Source organism: Hippoglossus stenolepis, chromosome 12 (assembly GCF_022539355.2).
Source record: "Hippoglossus stenolepis isolate QCI-W04-F060 chromosome 12, HSTE1.2, whole genome shotgun sequence".
Lineage (NCBI taxonomy): Eukaryota > Metazoa > Chordata > Actinopteri > Pleuronectiformes > Pleuronectidae > Hippoglossus > Hippoglossus stenolepis.
This window is the reverse complement of record NC_061494.1, coordinates 15,739,575-15,766,120: the sequence shown is the minus strand read 5'-3', so window position 1 is coordinate 15,766,120 and position 26,546 is coordinate 15,739,575. Positions and strand designations below refer to the sequence as shown.

General features: G+C 43.1%; 1 protein-coding gene across 10 annotated transcripts in view; it reads right to left on the bottom strand.

Moving 5' to 3' along the window:
- Positions 1 to 26,546, bottom strand: part of LOC118119358 (protocadherin-15) — a 195,311-nt gene that overhangs the window by 71,703 nt on the left and 97,062 nt on the right. For all 10 annotated transcript variants that reach the window (XR_007034766.1, XM_047342438.1, XM_047342437.1 and 7 more), the window contains 10 exons: positions 25,132 to 25,302; positions 21,875 to 21,983; positions 21,613 to 21,725; positions 17,763 to 17,969; positions 15,271 to 15,405; positions 11,508 to 11,657; positions 9,759 to 9,952; positions 8,663 to 8,795; positions 7,953 to 8,032; positions 3,207 to 3,300 (listed from right to left, as the gene is read on the bottom strand). Coding sequence is in view for 9 of the 10 variants with exons in the window: in XM_047342438.1 (XP_047198394.1) it covers positions 3,207 to 3,300; positions 7,953 to 8,032; positions 8,663 to 8,795; positions 9,759 to 9,952; positions 11,508 to 11,657; positions 15,271 to 15,405; positions 17,763 to 17,969; positions 21,613 to 21,725; positions 21,875 to 21,983; positions 25,132 to 25,302 (1,386 nt within the window). In the remaining variant the exon portion in view is untranslated. The remainder of the gene's footprint in view (positions 1 to 3,206; positions 3,301 to 7,952; positions 8,033 to 8,662; positions 8,796 to 9,758; positions 9,953 to 11,507; positions 11,658 to 15,270; positions 15,406 to 17,762; positions 17,970 to 21,612; positions 21,726 to 21,874; positions 21,984 to 25,131; positions 25,303 to 26,546) is intronic.

The window sequence follows — 26,546 nt, the reverse complement described above, 5'->3', positions numbered from 1 at the left end:
AATGCCTGTTGGTCCCACAGAGTCACTAGATAAACTCTTGGACTTGTTACTGACATCACCGTGGTGCCCCAGGCCCTGCAGAAGTGAAAGTTAAACTAGCAAAAGTGTGGAGGTAAACACCTACAAGCACTTATACACTACACACTGCTGCTTTGTTTGCAAAGGCCAAACAACTCCACTTCTAAAGAGAAACTTCTAAGAGCCTCCAACTTTGACAGAAATACATAGTGTATGTGCATGTAGTATCTATTAAGAATTCAGAGGGTATTGAGCTGTTTTCTTGCTGGGGCAAATTCAATGAAGTTTGTTATTAACAGCAAACTGCACAAGATTGGGTGGCCCAGTATATGGGGCATGAAAGCATGAAATCAGATCGATCACAGCTTACTTCCTCTGATTTCACACTTTTACTCTTAGAGCAAAAGTTCAACACGCCAATAATTTCAAATGTCGTTACTTACATCACCTGCATTAATTTCCATGGTGTCGAAAATGTCGTAGCCGCAGAATACATTTTCTCCATTTTCACGGCCAATTGAATCAGGTCTGTGTTTTGTTTAATGTCCGGTGTTTTCTGCGGGTCTCGTTTTATCTCACTGGATAAAAGCAAATCTCCAGTGTCACCTGAGGTGTCCATTCATTTGCATGGCCACTGTTGCTAACCTTCAAACAATGACACAGTACAACACGGCCACAGCCACCACTATAAATCAACATTAAAAAAATGGCTGCATATGCACAATCTATAATCTCTCAAGAGCTCTGGGACAAAGCTGTATGCAAATAATTGTAGAAAATGATCTCCTCTGGGGGGGGCGGAAGGATGGGAAGGTTTGGGAGGTAGTCGGCCCTCGCAAGAAAAGAAAAGAAAAAAAAAATCACCCGAAGACATGTTTTTGAAGTTGCCATGGCAGATGAGACGTTCAGTGGCACATGTCACGCAGGCAATGACCTAGTTAATGTCACCTTCATCTCACTCCCGTTGGGAATCCCTTCGCTATTGTTGTTTTCTTTGTCGGAGCTTCTGAGACGTATATAATCCATCTTTTCATGTATGAACTGAAATGGCAACCCATGCTGGAAACCATCACACCCCATGCCTCTTGTGCTCTTTCACTGCTAAAAGTAGAGGATGCGTCCATCAGTGTGATTCATTTCACAGAAGACCTACAGCCAATTAGCATCTGCATCACCGGGAGGGTATTCTTATCAAAGCCGAAACTCCCACCTCTCTGGCCACGAGTGTGATTAATGAGCGACGATTATTTATTCAACATAAAATAGATGGAGCCCTGTGATGTCTTGTCTTCTGTCCTCAGCGCCTGAGAGATCCGGAGGTGGACGATAGTGCATTCGCCTTTCAAGTGACAATCCTGACCAGAAGCCATGTTGCAAGGGACTGATATGATCAGGCTGTTTAAAGTCATGTTCTCGCTTCTCCGAGGGGCAAGAGGAGCAGCGTTATCCCTGGGCGAGGCACCGGAATCTGACTCTGCTCGGCAGCTCCGATCGCAGCTCGTGCTATTGAGAATACAAATTTCGAATGGGTCGCACGCAATGAGCACAATTAGTTTCTTGCGTGAGTGGATGAAATTCAACAAGTACTGGTAAAAAAAAGTTTTGGAGTGCATTCAGATTTGACTATAGTAGCACGGTGGGGAGCATTGGTTTGCCTTGCTCTTTTTTGCCAGGTTCCCATGGTTACCGATATTCCGTGCTAATTACACATTTGAATCCCCCGGTGTCCAATTTTCATCTCTCCGTCGCATTCTCCTTTCTGTTGCTTCCTCCTGTGATTATTCTGATCCTTCCCACCACCTCCAGCCTCCCTCACAGTACCGCGTCTCGCTGAATACAACCCTGCACCCCCGCTCCCTTATTCCACTTCCTTCCTGTTGTGACAACACTTCTTTCTAGCTTTGACTTTTAACCCAAGCGGGTCAGCCAGTATTTTACTGTGCGGACGAGACATTTGGCACATGAACACACACACGCACGCACGCACGCACGCATTCTGTGAGGTGAAGCCCCGTCTTACACTGGCTTTTGTTTATTTGCTCCTTGCTCTCTGACCCTGTCACTGACCGGCTCCTCTCCCCCCTCCTGCTCCAACTGTCACACCGGGGTCTCCCTTTGAACCGCTGCACTTCTGTGGCACAAATACACGGACACAGCGGCACACGCTTCTCAGACCGCTCCACTTGACCATCAGATGAGAGGGAGCTATAGGTCTGTGTGTTTGTAAGCGAGCAGGTGAGAAGGGGGCATTCAACATCCACTCCTGTGAAGGATCATCGACTGTACTGTTCATCGCACAGGTCGTACACAGCGTCTTGAAAAAGAAAAAGGATGCCGCATTTCACCTCTGCCTGGAACGGCGACAGCTGCAGAAACGGAGTCAACCGAAGTGAAGTCTAATTAAATTAAGACATTTATATGATTATCAGCTCTCGGTGGGAGACGGAGCAGCCAGAATTCACTTTTGGTTATAGTGTCGGCAGTTTTTCAAGGCTAAGTTACAAAGACATCTCTTAGAATACACTCACTAGAGAGTGTTCTGCTCAAGCACTTGTCAGGACATCGTATGGGCAGCAGCCTGCTCAAGAAGATCTTAACTAATTTAACACTTTTATATCATTGTTAGCACGACTCAGCCCCAGAAGACAGCTGTTTAATGTTGTCATATGAGAAATAACACTGATGCTAATGACGTAAAAACAGGCAACAAGCAAACTTGGTGAATTTGATCTTAGCTTTATGTGCACAAGCACGTCACTATCTCATGTAACTGCAACTGAGCTTTTGCAACTTGACAAAAGGGTAATAATTTGTCCATTTCGTTGCTAATTGCAAAGCAGACCCTTTTGATTGAAGAAATGAAAGGCGTGAATGCCACTCTGCCCGTACAGTTGTATCCACAGGAGCCCTTTTTGTTCAAGGGCCTTCATCAATCAGAGAAAAACTCCATCTTTAGAAATCAACAGGTTGTCAAAGCCATTTCCACATTTCTACGCCTACTCCTAGTGCCACCACAGATTTCACTAAACTATGAAAAACATCACAGGTTAAACTCAAGTGCAATATTGGAATTTCTGGGCGAATGACCCACTCGGGCTCAGTAAACCAAATGTCTGAACTAAAGGAGATGTGTCGAGGGTCGTCCACGCTGAGAAACCAATAGTTGAACAAAGAGGGTTGTGCCTCACCCCGCCAGGGTTGCCGTCAGAGGCTGTAACGATCAGACGGTACTTATCAGTGGTCTCTCTGTCCAGGGGCTGGTCCAGAAGCAGAAGACCAATCCTGTGGAAAGGGGGGCACAATACACAGCTTTGTTCAGAATTATTCAAGTATCTCTGGCTGGTGAAAGAGCATCAAAACTTTATTTCTGATCCAATGGAGGGAAATGGAGAAGAGTTTATTTACTATAAAACATGGTGAGAGAGGGAGGGTGGGTTTTGGGGGAAGAGCAGGGTCTCTCTCTCTCTCTCTCTCTCTCTCTCTCTCTCTCTCTCTCTCAGCACACGGACTACAGAGAGATTTGTGTTTTCTTTCCAGCGACTGCAGCAGACACAGTGCCTCCCCTGCTCGTTCACAAAGTATAATTTGGCAGTCTGGTATCCCAAACACAAAGCGTGCATGCATTCCCAAGAAGATCGCTGAATTATCTGTGTTTGCACACGCAGCATGCACAAGACACGCGAGTGCGAGCTCAGCCACAACACATACACACACGCGCAGCATGCAAAAAACAATCCCACTGCCGCACTCAGGAGGGGCTCTGCCAGAACTGCGAAAAAGGGAGGAAAGACAAATGCATTTGAGCGCACTGCGAGGTTAATGCCCGTCACATTTCCCTGCTGTCCCCCTGCTCCTTCACATTTCTAATTTAAAGCTCCTGAGGTCAAACAATGCGAGTACAATCTGACCGCCAGTTTCTTCCTGCTTCTCCAGCACGTTACTGTCAAACAGCGGCGTCTCGTGTTAAATTCAACCTAAGCAAACCTCGGTTAACATTGTCTATCCCTCGAACCACTTGCCCCGAGTTAGGGTGAACGCATTGCTTTGAATACAGCACACCTGATGATTGGTGGTTCGAGAGGGCAAATGCAAAGCTTTCTAAAAAAAACAAACACCATGAAAATGCAGCACGCCATCCGTCGCCGCCTGCTGCGCTCATGTTTATTTATGCACATGCAGAAAGATAGCCCCCTCTGTGCTCAATGAAGCTAAAGGTAGAAGAGGCTGTGATGCGAGTAGGATAATGAAGATGTACAGTGATAATTGTTGTAATTATAGTGTTAATGGTGATGATCTTGATGCTGATTGAGAAGATTGGAATGATTATTGCTACTTTGCTGGCCTGGAGAGTTCGCTCCTCGCTACATGCTGAGGCACACTCAGCACTACCACACACACTCACTACCCCTGGAGAGCTGATATCGCCCTGCATCCTCTCCAAAGCCACCATAAAGGAGAAGATGTCAGACAGACTTGATGCTGTATCACAGCATTATCCAGTGACAGTGGAGCAGGTTGGAGATCATCCATCCATGATCTTTCATTATCAGATTGTGTCTCTAAATGGTAGATTGTTGTGACTTGAGTCACAGTTGCACTCAGTGACACAACAAATTACTTAAAGAGGACTTAAGTCACAGATTTGAAGATTTTAGACTTAACAAAATACCTTAAACAGAGTTACTCTCACTTCAGATGAACTTAATTGATTCCATTGAGGTAAATCAAACTTAAATTTATGGCATGCATTTGTTTGTTACTTCTTCTTTATTTATTTAGGGCCGACAGATCAGTTGGTTTCTTGGGAAACAGCAAAAACTGTACCTTCTCTTGAAGTCATTTTCTGTTTCATTTTCACTTTGAAGCAAAACCATCGGCCACATACTGTGACACAGAGCCACGAGTTGGCGTAGCCTCTAGTTTAGGTTTCTGTAACTGAAAGGTTGCATAAAACGAGCTTTAAAGATGATGTAGCCGAACTGGTGTTAGTATTTGACGATATTTATCTGTATATGAAAGGGTTGTACTGCCTATTATTCATTACATTAGGTTTAAGACAATATAATACCTGATGCCAGCCAGACATGTTTAAAGTTGTCATGTCTCTTCTGTGGACAATGTAAGAGACACTATGGAGTTTGTAAATTATTTAAGAACATTTTCAAACTGACATTTCTTAATGTCAGGGTTTCTTAATGATAGGGTTACCCTAACCCTATCAAATGACAGATACGACAATACCAATATATCTGAGAGAAGCTATTTCCAGCCTTGCCAGCAGTTATCTTGTGGCCCATTAGAAGGAGCATTTCTAGTTATAATAATTCATTATATACTGGATCTATTTAGTTTAAACAAACTTAATTTAATCCCAAACTGACACTGATCATAACATTTAGAGTAAGAATATAATAAGAAGAAGAAGAAGAAGAAGAAGAAGAAGAAGAAGAACTCATCATCAGTCCCACCTGAACTGAAATACTTGGTACTTGTTATTGATGTCTTTAACTGAGATGCTGCTCCTGCTGGTTATCAGTCATCAGTGCATCCTCTCTGTACAGCACCTGGTGCCTGACAGACTCACAGCCACTGATTCAATGGAGCGTCCTGCTATAATGTTGAGCGAATCCGAAGCATGTCTCCCTCCCTCAGGGGACCCTGCCCCATTTACATGGAGTTATATACCAGATAGCTCATTATTCATAATAGCTGGATTGAATAAGCCTCATATGTAGCCTCAATGTGAACATGCAGCAATGCAAACAGTAAAAAACAAATCTCCTCACTGAATCACAAAGGAGTTGGGTTGAAAGATGAGGGTGTGAAGTGGTGCTCTGTATATTGCACACTCATCAAAGCAAGCAGCTAATCACTCTTTGATTCATAATGTGCTTTATCAGCACCTGCTTGAAGTGATTATATCGCCAGGTTGCTGAGGGGTTGTAATGTGATTGTAATATTTCTGCCACACAAACAATGACGCGAATGAGACAGTGCATCTGTTTCCGCCACGATTTCCGTCCTATCTGGTTAGAGAGATTACTGTGGCAACGCCAACAATAGCAGTCCCTCAAATTATCTTAATCGCGTGTCACCATATTCCTGCTCACCATAACAGTGGCTCTATGAAACCATAAAGTAAATATCCCTCCATTAAACAAACAATTTTAACAGTGAAGGCAGGGGATAGAGTCCTGCAACACGGCTGGTCGCTGCGCAGCCGGGGGGGCCTGAGGACAAGCAGACAAAAGAAGCTTTATTCAATTAGTGAGAAACGTGTCTGGCAGGGTCCTGCATTTCCAGCCTCTTGTCTGCTCTCTCCATATTTGCTTGCTTATTTAAAGGAAAGTAAAAGAAAAAAAAAAACACTGACCACTTTAATATTTTATGTCTCTTCTTTGTTCCAGAGGAGCAGCTGAGCGAAGGTGGGTTTTTGAAATGCTGATGTTGATTATGAGAGGTAAGGTAACATATTTTTGTGTCTCTTGCTCTCCAGAAATAATTGGTATTTTTATACCCTGGCTTCTCTCAGAAAGCAAAAAAAAAGAAGGCTGAGACGGGAACAGAGCTGGAGAGAAAAGAGGAGAGAACCAAAAATGTTATTCTGTATGATTATTTTCCACAGAGTTCTTCGTCTGACTTTCACGTCAGCTCTGCTTGCCAGCCTCTGGTAGCTCTGACCTAATTGCCCTAGCGTGGACAAAATTCATGTCTCTGACTATTTTTCTTTGGCACAGTAAACTACAGTGGAATATTTATGGTATTTTGATTATAAACTTTTTATCAATTCTTTTTTCCTATATTATTGCTAAATATTTGTCCGAGCCACGGTCCCTGGACGAAACTGAAAGGTATGAAGGTCCGAACCAAACAAGGCAGGTTTAAAAGTCACCTAAGATATGTTTACTAATGCAGTGACAGTTTACTAATGTATTTAAAAACAGAGATGGGTTTGTTCCATTTATTTGCTCTAACCTGCCACCTTGTCTTTGGCTGTGATCTAGAGGATTTTTTGAGTGTGTGTCTGTGTAGTAGAAGTAGCGGGGTGTTATAATTCAAATGAAGGTTTGGTTCATTGGGATTCTTGATTGCACCAACAGCCAGCACCAGAACCCTAACCCATAAACCATGTCACGCAGCATATTGGCTAATAAATCATCCAAACACAATAATTGGCAGAGTCAGCACCACCACCACTCACTATCATCACCGCTGCCCATCCTCACTCATTCCTGCCTCCCCATCATCATCACTTGCTCAGGTGGACTCTATCATCACCGGAAGCTAATGATGGCAGTCAGACCCTGGCCGCTTATCTGAAGAGACGCTTCTGTGGTCATCATCTTAAAGGAAACACGAGGTGTCAACACATAATGACTGTGAGTCCATGCAGAGCGTTTGCACAGCACAGATCATAAAAGGCTTTCAAACATTTTGATTTCCGAGGTGTCCTTTCCTTTGTGTCTCTCGGATCACAAGCTCCAGCAAAGTTTCTGATAAAGCAGCTGTCGTGCACAAGAGATTGTTGTTGTTGTTACTCAATAAAGTCTCTGATGTCAGCGTTTGACTAGTCTCCCTATAGAAGGTGGCCTCGGGCTTGTTATGTTACATGCATCCATCCATTTTCCATACCCACTCATTAAATTCAGCATGCATTGGGTGAAATATGGGACACACAACAAATAGCAAAAACTCACGCCAAACAAACAGAATGCAATCTCTACAAAATGGTCTGTTTTCTTTATTTTTAAACAATGTTGTCAAAGGAACTTGATGCTGTTGATGAATAATTTACCCGTCTTTTCAGTCATCCCTTCATCAATACACAGTCAGGTTGAAAAGTCTAGTTTCCCGTTGAGTGAATGGGAAAGTGGTCCAACCTTTCATCTTAAATAAGCCTGGGTGGAAATACCTTGAACGGTATCTGAACTTACGTTTCAGAGAGGTTGAAGACCTTTTGGGAATCCCCGCTCACAATGCGGTATGTGATGGGGTCATTTTCTCTGTCTGTGGCCTGGGGGAAAGGGAGAAAAAACAGGAAGCTTGAAGGTCATGTATTGCCTTTAAACCCAAAGGCTTCAAGATATGATAGTTACACAGAGAGGGTGCTGGACTGTTAGCAGGATATATGCTAAAGAATGAAATGTGGGATAAAGGTTGTTAAATGTACTGAAGCTCCTGTCCTGCCCAGTCAGTCAGTCAGAATGATACTTCCGGGAAATCTGAATTTGCATAATGCCCCTGAACAAAGCTGGGTGAAGTGAGAGCCGCGGCCGACTTATCTAATACGGGATGGAAGTGGTTGACCAATCACAACAGAGTGGGCCGGCTGGCCAATCGGAGTAAACTGGGCTTTATCAGTAGGGGGGTGTTAAAGAGACAGGAGGTAAAACCAAGTGTTTCAGACAGAGGCTGAAAAGAGGAGCTGCAGCAATGGAAAGTCTCAATGTTAGAACATGAAAACCTGTTTAAGTAATGACCCAAATCAAAATTATGAACCTGAATATGAGCATATTATGTCTCGTTTCCTCAAGCTAGAAACTGTAGCATAAAAGGAAATATCCACATCTCGTTGCTTACATATGCCGTGTGAGAGAGAGTGTGTGTGCGCGCGTGCGTGCGCGTGCGTGCGTTGGTGACTCACCTGCAGGTTGAGCAGAATAGCTCCGATCCGCATGGCCTCGCTCACTTCGAGGCTGTAGGTGAAGAGGGGGAAGCGCGGGGGGCTCTGGTTGTTGGGTGGCAGAACCTCGATGTACACCGTAGTTATGGAGCTCCTGGCAGAAAGAAAGGAACTCATCAGCCCACTGACAGCACCAGTCTGTCCTTGACAACCTGTTGAGCCATAGTGGGGAACCTTGCCCACAGCATAGAGAGGAATGTTAACGATGCATGCTTCCATACCAAGGCTTTGTGTGTGGAGTTATCGCAAAACAATTCAAGAAAAGAAAAAACAGGTCACATTGTGAAGTGTTAGGCCACAGCCAAGCCTCTCGTTTATCTGATCAGCTTGCTTATTCACAGTGAATCACATGAAAACGGAACTGACTTATTTATTTATACACCATCTGACAGTCTTTTGTTGAACTGCTACAAAAGAGCTAGATCTGTCATGATGACATGTGCAGTAAAACAATCATTTTGTGTAGTTCATTGTGTAATTATGCCAATTTGTTGCTGGCTGTAGCTTGTTATAAGATCGGGTCATTAAAGTGTCCGTGCCAGTGTTTGATTTGCTGTTTCCACATCCAAGTCTGATGTCCCATGCTCTGACCTGAGATCTGAGATACACAATTAATCATTTGCCTTTTAATCACAAGATAAAGAGGCGAAAATTAATGACACATCTCATGACAGGATTTTAATGGATGGATGGAACAAGACCATCTGTTTTTCTGACTTTCAACAGCTTGTCACAAATTGCATTTCTCCATTATCTAGCACAAAGAGGACTTTCTGTGTCATTTCAAAGAGAACTTGTGAATTATTATGAGCAAATACTGAATGAAACAAGGCTCATAAAACAATTCAAGCTGGGTGCTCCAGCACCGCGCAAACCCCGAGGAGACACACAAAATGAAACTGTGTGTGAGTAATCTCTGAAACGTCTGAGAGACAAATCGGCTCTTCAGCACATCACATTATTCACATGAATATAATAAACCCTTCATTCCACGAATGCAAAAAATCTCCAAAGGAATCACACATGAGAAAAGAGTTAGCGCAGGTGGCTACTTTACCTTCTCTGGGTTTCTGGTGCATTGTCAGAAGCTTTGACAGTCAGTGCGTACGATCGACCCACGGTTAAAGTGACACCAGGCGCCACAGTGATACGTCCAGTGCGATTATTAATGATGAAATCTCCCTGTGCCCCAGCCAGTATCTCATAGGTCACCAGGCCGTTCAGTCCCTCATCAGCATCTGCCGCTGTTAACTGGGAGAACAGAGGGAGAGAAAGAACCAGAGACGCTTTATACTCAAAAATATAAATATATAGATCTGTAATTTCCAGTCTTACAGGGGGACGTCTGCATGAATGACTGAACCAGTCAAGCAGTAGATATTTTTATGCCAACCTTGTTGTTCCCTTTTATTATCTAGTAGACATATGACATCTGTTTCATATGTGGGAACAGTTGTTTTACAGCTGAAAGTACAGTGTGCACACTCCACTGCAACCTGACTCACTTTACTTGTTGGTTGCAATCTCTTCACTCTGGTGATTGCAGTTTTGATGACCTTAAAGTTTGGATTTAATGCAATCAAGTATGTGCTTCTTTTCATTCGAGATGGATTTCAAAGTTGGGGAAAGACAGCGGACAGAAAAAGTTGTTTTGGGGAAGTAAGACTGAGAAAAATGCGTAATAATAATGCTAATATTAAAACTACTTCTAATACTACTAAAAATGCTCTTTGCTTTGTTGTAAAAATGAACTACGCAGCCCCCATTTCTTTCAAGCCAATGATTCAAGACATCCCACTGCTTGTAATTATGAGCCCTAATGGTGTAGTTGGCTTCATATCTTTAAGGCCTTGAATCTTTAATCCAAGCTACCCAGACCTCCCTTTTCATGCTCCTGATGTTGAAGCAAAAGCTGTAGCATAAAAATAAGCAGCTGCAGCATCCTCAGAGCCCACGGCTCTCATAAACGGCTTATAAAAATCAGTTAAGCGGTCATTCAGTACATTCCCTGACCCTTGGCCTCATTTCATGGAGGGTGAAATGGCTGTGTTTTTTTTAAAGACAGATTAAACTTGACCTTTTTAGTGTATGACATTCTTTTGGAGAGGCTGTGCTGAGAGGACAGATCAACTGAGCGGTGAAAAGATCATGCTCAGACTATCAAATGAGAGACAATGAAATGAAGGACCGCCCCAACACTAATAGATATACTGGGATCGGGTTATTGATTTACATGTTAGAGACAGCGTGTGCATGTTAAAATGTGCCTGTGCATGTCCTTGCACATGCCCTGCATGTCAGCACCACTCCGGCTCACATTATGTGCACACGTGTTCGCGTGAGAGAAAAAAAAAAGGAAATCATGACCTTTAAAGCCAGTACACTTATGAAATCAAAATGAATAATGTTCCCAATCCATAAAAAAACAATATAAACTATTTTTACTCAACAACCCAATCCTTTTTATGCAGCGGAAAGATTGATAAATGGTCATCATTATTGCTGCACAATGAGTTCTCGGCAGCCATAATAGTGGCTGATCTACTGGGTAAAAGGGTTCTTAATCCTGTGCACTGAGATAAAAAACACTCTCAGTGATTTGTCTGTCAGGAGCCGAGATGAGACGAAGGGAAGTGTTCCCGGGGTTTGCCTGTCAACACAATGCTCTGGATTGTTATGGTTATTTGCTTTGAACATGAAAGACCGTGCGAGAGACTCCCTGTGACGGGGTCGAAGACGAAGGCGTAACACGGGAGAACAGAAAGAGACGGAGGACGGCGATAGAGCGATCATTGGATTGATTTACCTGTAGCACCGTCTCCCCCTGCTGCATGTCTGTAAAGACTTCGACGCTGTAGGAGACCTCGGGGAACGTGGGCGTGTTGTCATTGGCATCAAGGACCAGGATGTTGACAGTGACTGGGATACTCTGCTGGACGCCATCTGATGACACCATCTGTAAAAAGAGAAATGCATTTTGTAGTCTATTTTCTGCAGAGGAATCACAGAGGAATTACGTTTGTATTCGAGCTTCAGAATCAGTTTTCTTTGATCAGAGAATGTGCCAAATGTCAACATGTTTCTTCCACCACCACAATAAAGTCACTCTCATTCAGCCCCTTGTATTTTGTGCATTTCTCATCCCCTTAAGGTTTGAAAAGCCCTTAAATAGATGAGAGGGAGAGCGAGAGAGAGAGAGAGAGAGAGAGAGAGAGGAGAAAGAGAGAGATAGAGAGATAGAGAGAGATAGGAGAGAGAGAAAGAGAGAGATAGCCTAAAGGATAGTTGAGCAAACTGCATGTTTATTTGTCGCTGGCAGCTCTGATCTCCAGCACTTGGCAAAGGGAGGAAGAAAATGGACTGAGCACAACAACAAATGAAGTGTAGATGAGAGGAGATCTGAACAACTCCTGTGGCACAGCTCATTGTTTCTGTGGTGGGAAAATGGCTTTCCCCCCCCCCCGAAATTTGCTCTTGGAGCTGAAATGGAAATGGCTGTTTATACTATATCAGGAGGAGGGTGCGTCGAGTAGCAGATAAACATTCACAGAGACGCATGATCACATTTACGACAGCACCCACTGTGGCTTCTCTCCCATCAAACAGTGTTTCTATTCTGCAGCCGTCCTCGGGAGGAGAGATGCCAGGGAATTTTTGGTAGCCAAGGAAGTTTGCTTTAACTGAGTCATCACTACTGTACCAACACCAAGAACTGGAACATTTCTGTGCACTCAGATTTGTGCAGCTATCCTTCTAACCTCATCTCTAACCATGACAAATTCATGCACATAATTCACATCTCGCCCCTGACTGAAACCAGGACCTCAGAAATGATGTCTCATTAGGACCAGGCTTTGGTCCCCATGAGGTCTACTGGTCCTGAAAAGGTCTGTGTTTATGGTTGACAGCACGCACACAGGTACACACACACACACACAAACACCATGTGTAAACAATGCCCCACCTTCGCATCCCTCTCTCACACACTAACAGCAGGAACCTAAACAACATTAACACAATAATATTTGAAGGCTGATATTTATCTAAATTGGATCAGACTCTCTCTCTCTCTTTGGGTCCAAGCCCCCCCCCCCACACACACACACACACACTCTCTGTCTGTCTGTCTGTCTGTCTGTCTCTCTCGATCGGGATATGCAGACTAACTCTAAAATTTATTTGATGCTAGCGTCGACAAATAGACGAGACTTCCTCTCATCACCAATCATTGAAATAACATCATTTAAGCAAAAGAGCAGCCCTCAAATCCACTATGCAGTTATCTAGGAAACATTATGTTAACAAGCTTTTTTTTTGCAAGAATTCAAAGCGTTCACTTGTAATGGCTGATATTATGGTCAATTAAGAGATTTCTACAAGATGCCGTGTTTGGTCTCGCAGATTAGTTTCACCTGCTTCAGCTTTACAACCGAAGGGAAGTATCAGATTCTTCGTATTTAACTAGTCCAACATTTATACTCACAAGATCCAGATGTATATTTGGTTCTGCAACAAATTGTACACAAAAATATTAGTCCCCTCAACATTATATTTTGTCATCAAAATCCATGAACAAAAATGCTAAAAAACTTTTCTGCAAAGTAAAGGAAAGTGAAAAAAATATCCTGGATCTGCCTCCTGATCTGGATCCGTAATGAAATGCAAAGGGTTCTTTCCAGACACATATCACATCCTTCCATCAAATACGTGGTAATCTGAACGGTAGTTTATGCTTTATCAAACAAACAAAAGTAGAAACATACCAACATGTCTACAAAGGCTACTGCAAACTTTACTGTGTGTGTGGAGAAGGAGAAATACATGTGACTCATGAAGTATATTTAAAGCATTTAATGCACAAAAGGTCTCTGGCAAAAAAGTATCACAGACATTAAAACATCCACCAGGTTATAAGCATTATTGATGTGGGGACAATCTCTCCTTTCCATTTGACACTTAATGCAGCATCCACTTTAAAGAGCAGAGGGAGCCGAGGAAATCAGAAAACGCTCCGTATTGAACAGTTACCACTGCAAAGTGGAGGCCGACTGTCAGCTTTCACTGTAAAGTGTATTCAGAGTGGATTGTGAGGTTGAAAGCTTTCTTAGCACTTATAAAGAAGACATAAGTCCATGCAGCGTTTGAGCTCCTCAGAACCAAATCCACACAGAAACCTACTCTAAACTTTGCATTCACAGCATGAAAAGGGTCAAAACTGCCCACACGCAGGGAACTCATCAAATCTTCATAGTTTGTTGATGCCGATGTCCAAAGCTCTTTTACCAGCCTGACCAAACCCGGCAATTAAATATCACAGGCTACGGCAAACAGAATCGTCCCTGCGCTCTCCAGGGAGCCATCCCCACAGAGCTCACTGTTGATCTGCTGATGCTCTCTAATCCCAAGGATCGATGGAAGGAGCCGCTGTATTTCCCAAGATGCTGCTGTGCCTCTGACCAAGTTGCGAGGAAACAAGCTACTTTGGTGAACCAGGCTGTTCACATCAGTGCAGCAGCAGTAAAACAGAAAACGCGGAAGACAATCCATGTACAGTCAAAGAAAAGATGAATAAAACATCAATTTAAAGATTTTAAGACTCGTGATGGAACTTGAAGGCAGCTTTAGGACTGGCTCGGGTGATGAGGACGTCCCTATTGTTTACTGCTGTGTTGCTATTGGCCATACAGACTGCTGGGGGGAACTCCCGTGATGCACTGAGCACTTCTGTCTCTTTCTCATGTATTTATATCACACTACTGCATGCACTTTGTGTTTTCTCTCTCCCGCTGTGTGTGCCACTCTTTACTCCCTTTCCCTCTCTCTGTGTGTCCTCATTCTGCAAGTACCTGTGACTCCAGAGCTGCAAGATCCAGATCTGCCCCCAGCATCCAACAGCTACTCCTACGACTATTATTATTAGCAGTGGTCCTTTAGTAGTAATATCTGAATTATTATCATAACTACTATTTTTATTTATCGTGGTCCTTTTCAAATTGCTGTTGTAAGGTTTAATGTTTAATCATTGATTGTTTTTAGGATTGCCTTAATGTCAGTAACAACTTGTTGTTGCTGAAACAACCAACCAACCCACCGACCCACCGATCAACCAAACCATAACCTCTTTGGCAAATGTAATAATAAAGGAACATGCTGCAAATACAAAAGACTGAGACAAATAGAGATGTACGATACAACAGTAAATTATAACAGCATTCAAGTTTACAGGGGACACTAAAAGCTGCTAATAATAAGGTTATTGTCAGACACATAGACTCTTATAATATCTGATGGACAGAATCAGACCAATCTGATTAGACATAAATCTTGCACGAACATAAAAACCTGGTTCACCTCTGGATGTACATTTGCGAATCCAAGTGAACCCACTGTTCTCTGAGCACTGATAAAGGTCATATTGTTCTATAAGTGTCAGGTCAGCTCTGTATCAACAATTGCGTCTTGGTGTGGAGCTTTACCTGTGAGTTCTAATAACATACACAAAGTGGGAGACGTAGGTCACAGGGTGTCATGGCTGTCTTGCGAATAGCTACAGTGGGTCTGAGGCCTACCGTGAAAGTGTAGGTCATCTGCTTCTCCCGATCCACGGGTTTGAGGAGCCTCAGGTACCGGATTAGCCCAGTTGGGGTCAGGCCAAAGATCGTAGTGTAGTCGTTCAGGGTAATCTTCACCATGGGGTCTTTTGTCTTCCAACAGAAACACATACAAAAATGAAACGGGTTACCATGACGACAGGAGTGTTTCATCATTCCCTTCCAAGGCCACAGCTGTGGGGCTGAGAAAACCTATCAAACAGTGCATTTTGATTTGTCAAAGAGTTGAGAAAGTCTAATGTCTCGCTTCTGCCTTCAGAAACCAGCGGAGAGGGAGCTGGAAACGGACGTAAAAACCAATGTGTGCAACAGGGTTATATCACTAAAGACAGAAATGAAGGAAACGTTCTCTGCCAAAACAACACAGACCAGTTTTTGCCTTTGTTCCTGTTTAGTGAGCACGTTAACTTCTTTTTTAAAAAAAACAAATAGGCCTTTGATGGCCTGGGTTCTGGGTGTCCAGACGTTAAACAAGCTTGAGAGCATCTTCTAAAAAGAGCCATCGGCCAAAGATGTATCATCACTGCTGCGGTCAGACTGCGTTAGCAAATAAACCCAGAGTCCATTGTAGTCCATCGCTACGAGCTGGCTTCGATTCACGTCCATCAACGAGTCCTCTTAGGAGGGTTCCAGTAAACATCACGACTGGGTGCCTTATTGATTTTGTTATCTCTGTTTGCACTCCTCTTTGATTTGTTAATCTTCTCCGAAGACTGAGTAAAGGGATATTTTGAAAGATGAACTAAAAGAAGTGGTCATTTGTTTTGGCAGAGTGTGTGTGTGTGTTGTGTGTTTTCACCCGTTTCACCCACAACTCCATCAGTGCAGTTGTGCAGGTTTGGAGTTTAGAGCTTCTATACACAGTGGTGGTGGGCGAACACACACAAACACGCACAGAATTAATCACACAGTTTGTTAATTGTGTCAAATAAATATGTCAAACACCCTCCCCCACAATAATCTATTCACAAAACAAAAAAAGCTTTTGAGAGTAAAGTTTGTGGTCAAAGAGAATAATTGCATATTTTTTTGTCTCATGCAACTGAAGAAAACCACAGCAAAGAATATTCATCTGCAAATAGAGACGCGCACACACAGACACAAACACACACACACACACACACACACACACACACACACACACACACACACACACACACACACACACACACACACACACCCATCAGGGTACAAAAGTCAGTACATCAGTTAAATTAGTCTATGTGGACACCCGTCATTACCGGAGACCTGCTCAGTATTTAATTCACTGTTTATGAAATTTTGAACTGAGAGAAAACATATAATTTATCCGATTGTGAGAACAATGGAAAAGGTTCCAAATAATTTAGCTTTCTCCAAAATATAATTTCAAAGTTGATAATTCTATGTTGCAGATATCTCCAGCTGTGATGAGTGCTCTCAGTTTGGTTTTGACATTTCACAATGCGATGCAAACGTTAACAGTAGGGACGGCCAGAGTCATGTTGCAGCGAGGGAGTCAAAGCTTTTTGAAATAGATCAGTATCAACTATATGAACCTATCCACTTCTGATTGTTTGTTGATTGTAATTTGTTGCGCTCAGGGAGGGCAGCTGTCAAAGCCATTTCAAAAAGGTACAAAACACTGCAACCAGCGTCATAGTGGAAGATTAACTGAAACATTAGTTTCAATGAGCGATACCCATATTGACAGTGTGCCACAGTGGGAAACTTTAAGGTACACCGAACAAACAAAAGAAAACAAATGCATTTTAATCCATAGCTTTTTGTTGGAAGTGGAAATGAAGAGAATCTAAATCCTGTTCAAACCCTCCTGCAGCAACTCCACACTCTGACTCTTCTCTCTCCAAAAACACTGAACAAGTATTCTAAGAAACCAGTTAACGATGCAGCGTTAATGCAGAGCTATTAGGCCATAAAATTCCGAAATTATATCTTTTATAGACGTAGGCCTAGTTTAAGCTAGTAAGTGTGCACAGTGCCGCTGTATTATGCAGGGAAATATAAATATTGGATTAAACATGGTATCAGCAGATATATATAATTAAAAAACGGGGAAAAAACCCCCCTCAAATGTGAGATTAAGAGCAAAAAACTTGATCTTGACATCCCTATAGTACAGTGTGTGTGTGTGTGTGTGTGTGTGTGTGTGTGTGTGTGTGTGTGTGTGTCACTGCAACCGAAAACAACCCCTTTACCTACAGGCGTTTCACCAGGATCCAGCTACAACAAGGGAAAAAAAAATACAGCAGGAAAAGACTCATTAATGTGTTACTCTCTGTGAGTACACAACAAACACGCAAATAAATGTGGGTCTTTGATCAATATATAATCAATGCACTATAAGCTTTCGTGTTTTTATGCACACATGCATGGGCGGACATGTGTAAAGTGTAGGCAACAGTGAGCACAGGGTGATAAAGTCTCTCTCTCTCTCTTTCTCTCTCTACCTCCTCAATGTCATTATCCAGAGCGATGACTCCCAGCGGGGCGGTGAGGTTGGCACTGGCTGAGATCGTCGTGCCCACAGGGGAGGACTCACTCACGTAGCCCTGATAGGTGGCAAACTGGAAGTATGGCGCCTGGTTGTTCTCGTCCAGGATTTCGATAATGAGGTCAGCGTAGGCTGGGAGGGGGTGACCGTTGTCCTGTTCAGCCTGGAAAAAAGGGCACAGGAGAAAAAGTCAGAGTCAGTCTCTCTCTATATTGACTGTATAGTACTAAGCAGTACTAATAATTAGTAGAATGATCTAGTACACTCAGGGTTATGGTGGCAAAAGGGCGACTTTGACTAAGGAGGTAGAGACAGCTGGTGGTTTGATCCCCAATTTCTATGTTCTCTGTGCTGAATTGTCCTTGGGTAAAATACTGAACCCCAAATTATCCTTGTAAGCTTGGCTGGCAGTGAGTGATCGAAAGAAAGTTCTGAAATTACAGGGACATAAAAGGTGAAACATCTCTGAATGTTATTTCAATCACCAAAAAAAAAGCTATTGACTAAATTCAATCAGGGGTCCACTGGGGGATCAGTAGGTAGAGTGGGTCTTCCACTAACATGAAGGTCAGTGGCTGTTGGAATAAATTTAGGATTAGGCTTCAGTAATTACCTGGAAACTTAAAGCGAATACCTTCATTTCTAGGGTGTGGGCCGTAATTAGCGGCTCTCGCTACTCTGTGGAACAGTTGGTGATTGAAGGAGGTTCAATGGAGATATAACGAGCTAAGTCAAAGCCAAAAGTCATCACTTAACTAGTCTTAGCTTTCAGTTTTCCACTGCTTTTTGTGCAAACTCATCTGATTTCACTGTGCTGCTGTACAGTGTCTCTATTTCACCCTAAAAGCTCCAGAATAAACCACGGCACTGTTATATATGATGGAGTCCCACCTGACACCTCTTCGGCATGAAAATATCCTTCCCCGAAAAACAGACATGCGGCACCAAGCCATGGAACAAAACTTATTTAAGTGTCAACTCGCACGTCTGCTAAAGACAACCATGGAGGATAAATAGTGAGTGAAAGTGGCTGAATCGAGTAAGCCTTGAGAAAACCTGCAATATTCTCCGAAGAAAATCAGCCATTCCTACTACATGAACTCAACAGACTTTGTTAATCTATAAAATATCACAACAACCTAGGACATGAAGTGGAGACAGACATAGTAAATGTTACAACACAGATTAAACATAAATCCCCAGAGCTCTCCGAATAAATTGCACGCAAGAAATATTGACTCACCTGCCTCCAAAAATCTCCTTCTGTTTGTGTGACATACAGTTTAAACATCAACTCAACTGCACTGCACAGTCACCAGAATTTAAATATTCCAGCACAGTCGGTGGGTGACAGGGCTGCTTGGGAAACGCGGTGCACAACCTCGAATCGAAATATTTGTTGTTGTCTCAGTGGTTCAATATTAAGAGGCTGCACTTGAACCCAAGTTGAGTCTTTCTACCACTGCACAGCGAGACCAAGCCAGATGGCTGCGGCCTGGTCAGACTGTCACTGCGATATTTCCCCTCCTATGCACATATGTCACTACTGCCTCCCACACAGGGAGGCTTCAGAGACATTGTGGCTTTGAAAATACAGATGGAGAGGGGGAGCGAGGCCACATCAGTTTTGGCCATGACCTGGAACAAATTCCGCACATTAGCTCGACTTCGCTGGGCTTGTGTTGCAGAATGCCGATTGTAATAGAAGAATATGGTTCTACCGTTAAATATGTAAGTGCAGGCGACAAGAAACGTGACGTCTCGTTTATTGTCTTGTGTGCACAACACGACTGCAGAGCCCTGCTACACACTGTGGCAGCATCCAGCTGTGCTTCACTCCAGCTGAGGTTCACACCCACTTCACCTTATTGCCAATGCCCTCACAATGTTACACCCGACTATCTGTCCCAAACATCATCTACCTTTTTCCTGTTATCTGTGCAATAGTAAAGAACAACCACACTGCGCTGACCCACAGATGCAATCTGTTCAGTCTAACACCAGGGGGAAAAGTGCTGTCATTGACAGACAAAGTGAAAGTGTAAGTGTCTGTGTGTGTGTGTGTGTGTGTGTGTGTGTGTGTGTGTGTGTGTGTGTGTGTGTGTGTGTGTGTGTGTGTGTGTGTGTGTGTGTGTGTGTGTGTGTGTGCTTGGATGTTCTTGCTTTTTCTTGACATTCACACAAACATTTGTGTGTGCGCGAGAAAGGAGCAGGTGTAGGATTACAAAGTTCCCCGGTGATTTAGCTCTTTAGCGATGCCCCTATTTCTGGGAGGCAGCGCTAAATGACCTGTGCTCCGTTGCTACGACACACAAGCCTGCAGGAAAATTCACTGCTACCAAAAGTCACTGTTTATCGCTCAGTCTTGATTCTCCTGCGGTGGCTCCATCATCCTTAAAGTGTCATTCTGCATCTCTATGCTTTCTTTTTTTCTCCAGTTAACCAGATCATTTCTCTCCATCTCTGCCTGCCTTTGTCACTTGTCTTCATTTCATCCTCGACATCTTGCTGGAAACCATCAGGATCAGTGATGACTTTTGAAAGGTAACAAATGTGTTTTCTTAAATATAAATATGTTGGAAATGCAGCAGCTCGTTCCACCATTAGCTTTATATCTCCTAAAGCATTAGCTATGTAGACCGCATACTGTGCTGCATCAGAGAGCTCCAGATACCAAAGTCTAATTCTCACTTTCCTCCTCCTCTGAGTCCTGGAGCAAATGGTTCTCCACCTCTTTATAACTGAGGTAGATAAGGCTCCCTGCCGTCCTCCATACACATCGCTATATCTATCTTGGTCTTTTCCTGCCCCCCCCTCCACCTTTGAACTGTCCTCTAGCTTTTCACAATCCTCTCTGAGACATGCAAAATGCCTCTCGTATGCTCAACCCCCCCCCCTTCCTCTTTTGGAGATCAGCTCTTCCCTCTTGTCTCTCTGCTCCCCGGCCATCCTGGTAAACAGCAGGTTACACAGTGCTCAGAGGTGTCTCCAATTTAGTGACGGGTGGATGGAAAGTTCGTCTGCACTGCTGCTCTCCACCAGCAGCAGCGCGGAGGCAAAGCCTGGCTCTAAATTAGGATTCACGAGAGAGCAGCAGCCCGTCCTGCTGCTAAGTCCATCAATCACAATATCTTTTCACCCCCCATCTCCAGACCAGCCACAGATAAGGTTAATGGTCTTCAGGAACAAGGTTATCTGGGTGGAGCGCATGCTTACGTTTTTCCAGATATGAGTTAAACTTGAATGTGGCACAAGTGTATTAAAAATTTAAAGAGGGAGAGTCTGTGTTTGCAAATGTGGAGGCAGAAGAACGATCAATATATTCTACATTGGGCTGAACTCTGACAATCAGTCTCTATCTCAGATTTGTTTTTTTCCACCAGCCTCGCAGGACTCTGCTCATCTGTGCGTTTAACACTAACAGATTATTGCCATTTTAGTCCGTTGTAATTCTTTACAATAGCTCATCTGTGTTGGTTTTGGTTCAATAAAGTCACACAGTAAATCTATGACACATAACTAGAATGACACTCAGTACAGCCCATATCTCCGCCGAGGCCGAACAATCCCAAATTTCACCCACTTAAAGATACACTCACTCAGTTCCCTAATCATGCCTGATTTTTCATCATGATCAATGAATTATTCCCTAAGATCTCTGAAAATGTAAAAAAACTGTCTATCTCGCAATGTTGAAGAAAGTGATAAAAGATTCCTGGATCCGCACCAAAACTTGAAGGCATCCTTCCACCAAGTTCCGTGGTACTGATTCTGTTTAGTAAGTCAAACTGAGATTCACTGTTTACCTTGATGATGAGTGTGAAGCGTTGATAGACGTCCCTGCTGATTGGCTGAAGAACATGCAGCTCTGCAGTGGTTCTGTTCAGGGAGAAGTACTCTGGATATGTGTTTGGATGACCTGCAATTAGGAACAACAACAGTCACACAAGTGGATTTCAGTGAATTTTAGGATACAATCAAGAACTCAAAAGTCCAATCACTGCATACAAACTGAATCAGGGAACATTGAATGTGTAAAATCAGTGGAGAGATACGTGATGAACCTACCAACCAGGATGAAGTAATGAATGCCAGGTCTGTCTGATGGAGGCTGTATGTTTCTGTCCATGTCCACAGCTCGGATCGATGGGGTCACATTCAGTGGGTTGAGTTTGCTCTGCAACAGGTGAAGGGGGATTCGATCAACAAGCAGATGCAAATGTTTTTTACTTGTTGACTGTAGCAGAGATTTATCCAGATTATCCACTAAATTAACTATTTCTAATTTATCCTTTTAAAAAAGGATATGATCTGCCCCGGGAAAATACTTTGTGTGCTTTTTATTTTTTATTTGAGTTGCACATTTACTGCAACTCTGCTCCTCCAAATAAAAACACAATTCTCTAGAGAAGTTCCCCCGGCCTCTCCTCTTGACCCATTAAACAATTTTCTGCTTTTAAAGGGATGAGAGGAGCTTCTGTGATTGAGTTCTCAAAGTCACGACCACAGCTTCACCTGCTGATACTGTATTTCTCCTAATAACGTCCCCCTGCCTCCACATTGTGCCGTCCCATTCTGGGAAAGCTCTTGTGCCTGTGGTCACCAAAACTGGTAGAAATTTTAAAAGTGGAACCACTTGGAAAAAACAACGGATTTCTAGAGTTTTTAGTGATACAGGCCGTGATCACGTGGTCCCTGCAGTGGAATTATTACCACAAGTTCAATCTCCTTTTCAGCTGTTGTGAAAGTGTCTGATCGCAGAATCTCCTGTTATGTCCATATGTCAAAGGCAACTTCCGGTAAAAGTCTGAATGGACATTTCCCAGAGTCATTGAGCTATATTTAAAAAAAGGCTGAATATTGGGACTTGAGGGACTTGTAAAACAATAAATACATAGTTCCTGTTGTAGACCAGTGCCTTCGCAGTTATAATCCACCGCTCACTGGCCAATTATAAGGGTATTAATATGCCAGCGCTGGATCGATTTCTCATCAACATGCTTCTAAACACGGCTAATGGAGCTGCACATCAGGGATTATGTGTTTGTGTTGCTGTAGGCTACTTCTCCTGGTCATGCATACACCGACATCATCAGCACTAATTACCCGGCTCTGCCTCTACACTTTTGCATTGACATATGGCTAATATGTCTAGCACATCACATTTAAGAACACCTCTCTGCATGCAAAATGCCTCCATATGGCTAATACAGTATGTGTGAGTAAGAGGCCTGTGCTAAACTTCCTTGGTTAAGACAGACACATGGCTAACAGCTCTCTGGCAGGAAGAATCCCTCCCTGAGGGGGTATATTTATATCCCTCCGCTCTGGAGTAATCCTTACAGCCCTCCCCAACCAGCCCTCTCGCTTTTACAATGTCTGGAGGTGCGCTAAATCAAATCCCCCTGGCTCTGCACAATGATGATTAGCTATAATACCCTCCTCCAGCAGTCATTATCCAGGGGACTCCAGAGCCCACATTATATCCCCACAGGGTAAAAAATAAATACAGATCAACTTAATAATGCCTGTCTTGCCATTGTGATTAATTACAATACACTCATCAATTATGAGAAGGCAAATCTCCCCGTGGACAGATATGTTAGAAGAATGGTTGCACAGCAGAATGGAAACAAATTACAGGCCAGCAAAAGCTGATTGGAAATTACAAAGCTAATGTAATATATATATGTTTGAAAGGAAAAGAATAGGAGGTAAAAGTAACGACAGGCTGACTCAGATTTAAACACTGGAGCTATTTCAGAAATACAACATAATGTAATAAAGAGACGTTCTGGAGTAATATAGATACACTGAAGGTAATATCACTGTAACACGAAGGAAAAAGAAGAGGGAGAAAGCCCAATATTTTCTCACACTGATGAACCAGCTTTGATTTGTGTAGCTGGAGCTCCCCGGCCCTGCATACTTATGAGTCTGCAAACCTTTTATCATAAATTATGAATCACACCGGCAAACTGTGAGCAGAAAATCTGGACAATCAGCCGCGACTCCCCCACAGACAAACACCTACACGCATGTTCCTGCACAGTCAATGTACAGTTTTGGTCTTTCTCTGGTAACATTTGACTTTCTCATTCAATCCATACAGCTTCCATTGTGTCTCTGCAGCTGGCTTCTTATTCCGTCTCTTTGTGTGCAATTACGTTCAATTCAGTTCTGCTTCCATGTTCGAAACACCCCAGTACACTTGATGCAGTCTTTTCCCAATAATACTCTTGAAGCGCTATTCTCAGCCGTGTGTTCCCCATAATTTGATCACGCTTGAGTTGGCGGCAGTAATCAAACTATAAGTTGGTTTGGCTGCCTAAAATAAATAACTACACTGAAAAAAAGTTAATTTTGACTGCATTTGTAGAGCAATTTCACTCATTAGAATAACGGATTCGTTTACATGACAATACAATAAGTCTTTTACGTTAACCACCTCAGATGAGACCCGTGTGATGACGGAGAAAACGTGTAAACTCCGCACGGTTATGCAGAGATTCAGAGCCGTTACCGCTCAGAGGACACTTTGCTGACACCAATCCATCCCAGTCACTAAATCCAATCAAATTCAATCCAGACGACTCCGGCCCAATCCAATTCAACGCAGTTTAATCCAATAGTCTCGTATGGCCGAGACAGCTGTCGAGGACTGCGGCTATAGTGCAGAAAGCACCGAAAAACAAGCAACAGAGTGGTGCTTGTGTTGAGATTGCTGTTTCCAAAAGGAAGAACAACAACATTGTATCTTTTAATACCGTGAATGAGAAGCCATGAAGGTGCAGTCTGGATCAGCTGCTAAATACACTTGACTCTAGGCAAGCCAAAATCAATAATTCAGCACAGTTCACTTCAATGTATCCTAATCCCAATCCTTTAATGCACAGAGACACACAGGGTATCTGCTATTCTTTTCTGAAGAAAGACAAACTATGAATAAATCAATGTAATCTGCCTCTTTTTCTCTCTTTCTCTCCGTTCCGTCGATATCCCAGGTCAACTCAGCCTCCAGCTCTAATTTCCAGTCAAATGGACCAGAAAATGCAGCTGCAACTGCCAAGCTGCGACGAAACGGCAAAGTTTACTCTGCATCCAGGTGTGGAGGCAAAAACAAGGTGTGGGCAGACAATTAGGTGATTTAAAAGGTGTGACATTGTTTAGTTTTCTAACAGAAATGTAGCACAAATGAATCACAAATCTGAAAAGTATATAAACAATGCACATGCACCCTCAACAATGACATGCACATACTATTATGTACTACAGAAGGAATTCTGTTAGAATGACCTTGTGTCCGCACTTGCACGTCTACCTACCGGTTCAGTGAATTCTGGGATAGCAACGTGGTAGGTGATGGGGTTGCAGTCGCGGGTATTGTTCACCAGAACGCAAGGGAGGAACATGGGGCCCAGGTCGTCTCCGTCCAGGACGTCTACGGTCAGCGTCGTGGTCGCTGTCCGCCTGTTGGGAGGGTAAGGGGCGCGGTCCTGGAAGACAAACATATGCTTTCAATTTCAACCTTCAATCATTCAGGCACTATATCACTTATCCTTTGAAGGCTGCAGGGAGGCTGGAGCCAATCACAGCTGACATTGAGCGAGAGGTGGGTTGGACGTGTTGCCACAGGGTGGACATATAACAACTATTCACACTCACACCTACAGGCAAGTCAGAGACGCCAGTTAACCTGCAGACAGAGGTCTCGGCCAGCTGGCAAGTTCAAACCCAGAGCCTTTAATGAGGCAACCGTGCTAACCGCTGAACCACAGTGCCGCCCATACGTCACACACCCGAATGATTTGTCGCTCTGCGTTACACACCACTCAAGCTAAAATCAATATAACATGTAAAACTATAAAAGCTGTTCCTCAGCATATATTACATCTGTGGTTTGTATCAAAGATTTCAGTCAACCATCGGATTTATTTCTGTTCGTCATTTAATTGGCTGCAGAGGAGATTACTGGAGGACTTTAATTCGTAGAATATTATACATGCTTTTTTCCGAAGTTTAAATCAGTACATTTATAGGAGGTCAGCTAACGTGTTGAAAAAAGTGGTATCACAAGAGGTCATAGTCACTGCTAAATACATATTTATTTATCATGCAATAAGTAAAACCTTGATTATATCATGAAGATAAAAACATCAACACACAAAACGTGAAAAAAGATTACAGAATTTCCAATTAAAAAGTCCAAAACAAAAAGTTTTAATTACCACAACAATAATATCTGTAAAACCATGTCCTTGGCTGAGAGCTAATTGAGTAGCACTTGTTCATGTATTGGAATGGAAAAGATGCAATGATGCAAACATATCCAACAACAAACCACTTAAAACCGGATAGAACAGGTCTAGTCCTCAACATCCACCCAATCTTTCCTTCTTTTACGGAAGTAATTAGAAATATACACGCCCTTACAGCATATATCCTAAAAAACATCCTGTTGTGGAACTGTTGCTTCCCCAGTTTGGTAGCCGGAGAAGTGAGCAGCACAGCACTTCAAAGATTTGTGTTGTCAGTGTAATTGAACTCTTGACACAAGCAGCGCAGCCGTCCTAGTAAATATCATGTCTTGCTTCTTTCTCCCCACTCAGATGTCCTCTTCCAAGAGAAAATGAAATCTCCCTGGAGGACCCCTCACCAGGCTAAAGAGCCGAGTCTCCTGCTCCCTCGAGCAGAAAATGGAGAGAATGGGAGATGAGTTGACTGCTCAATGATTATCTGT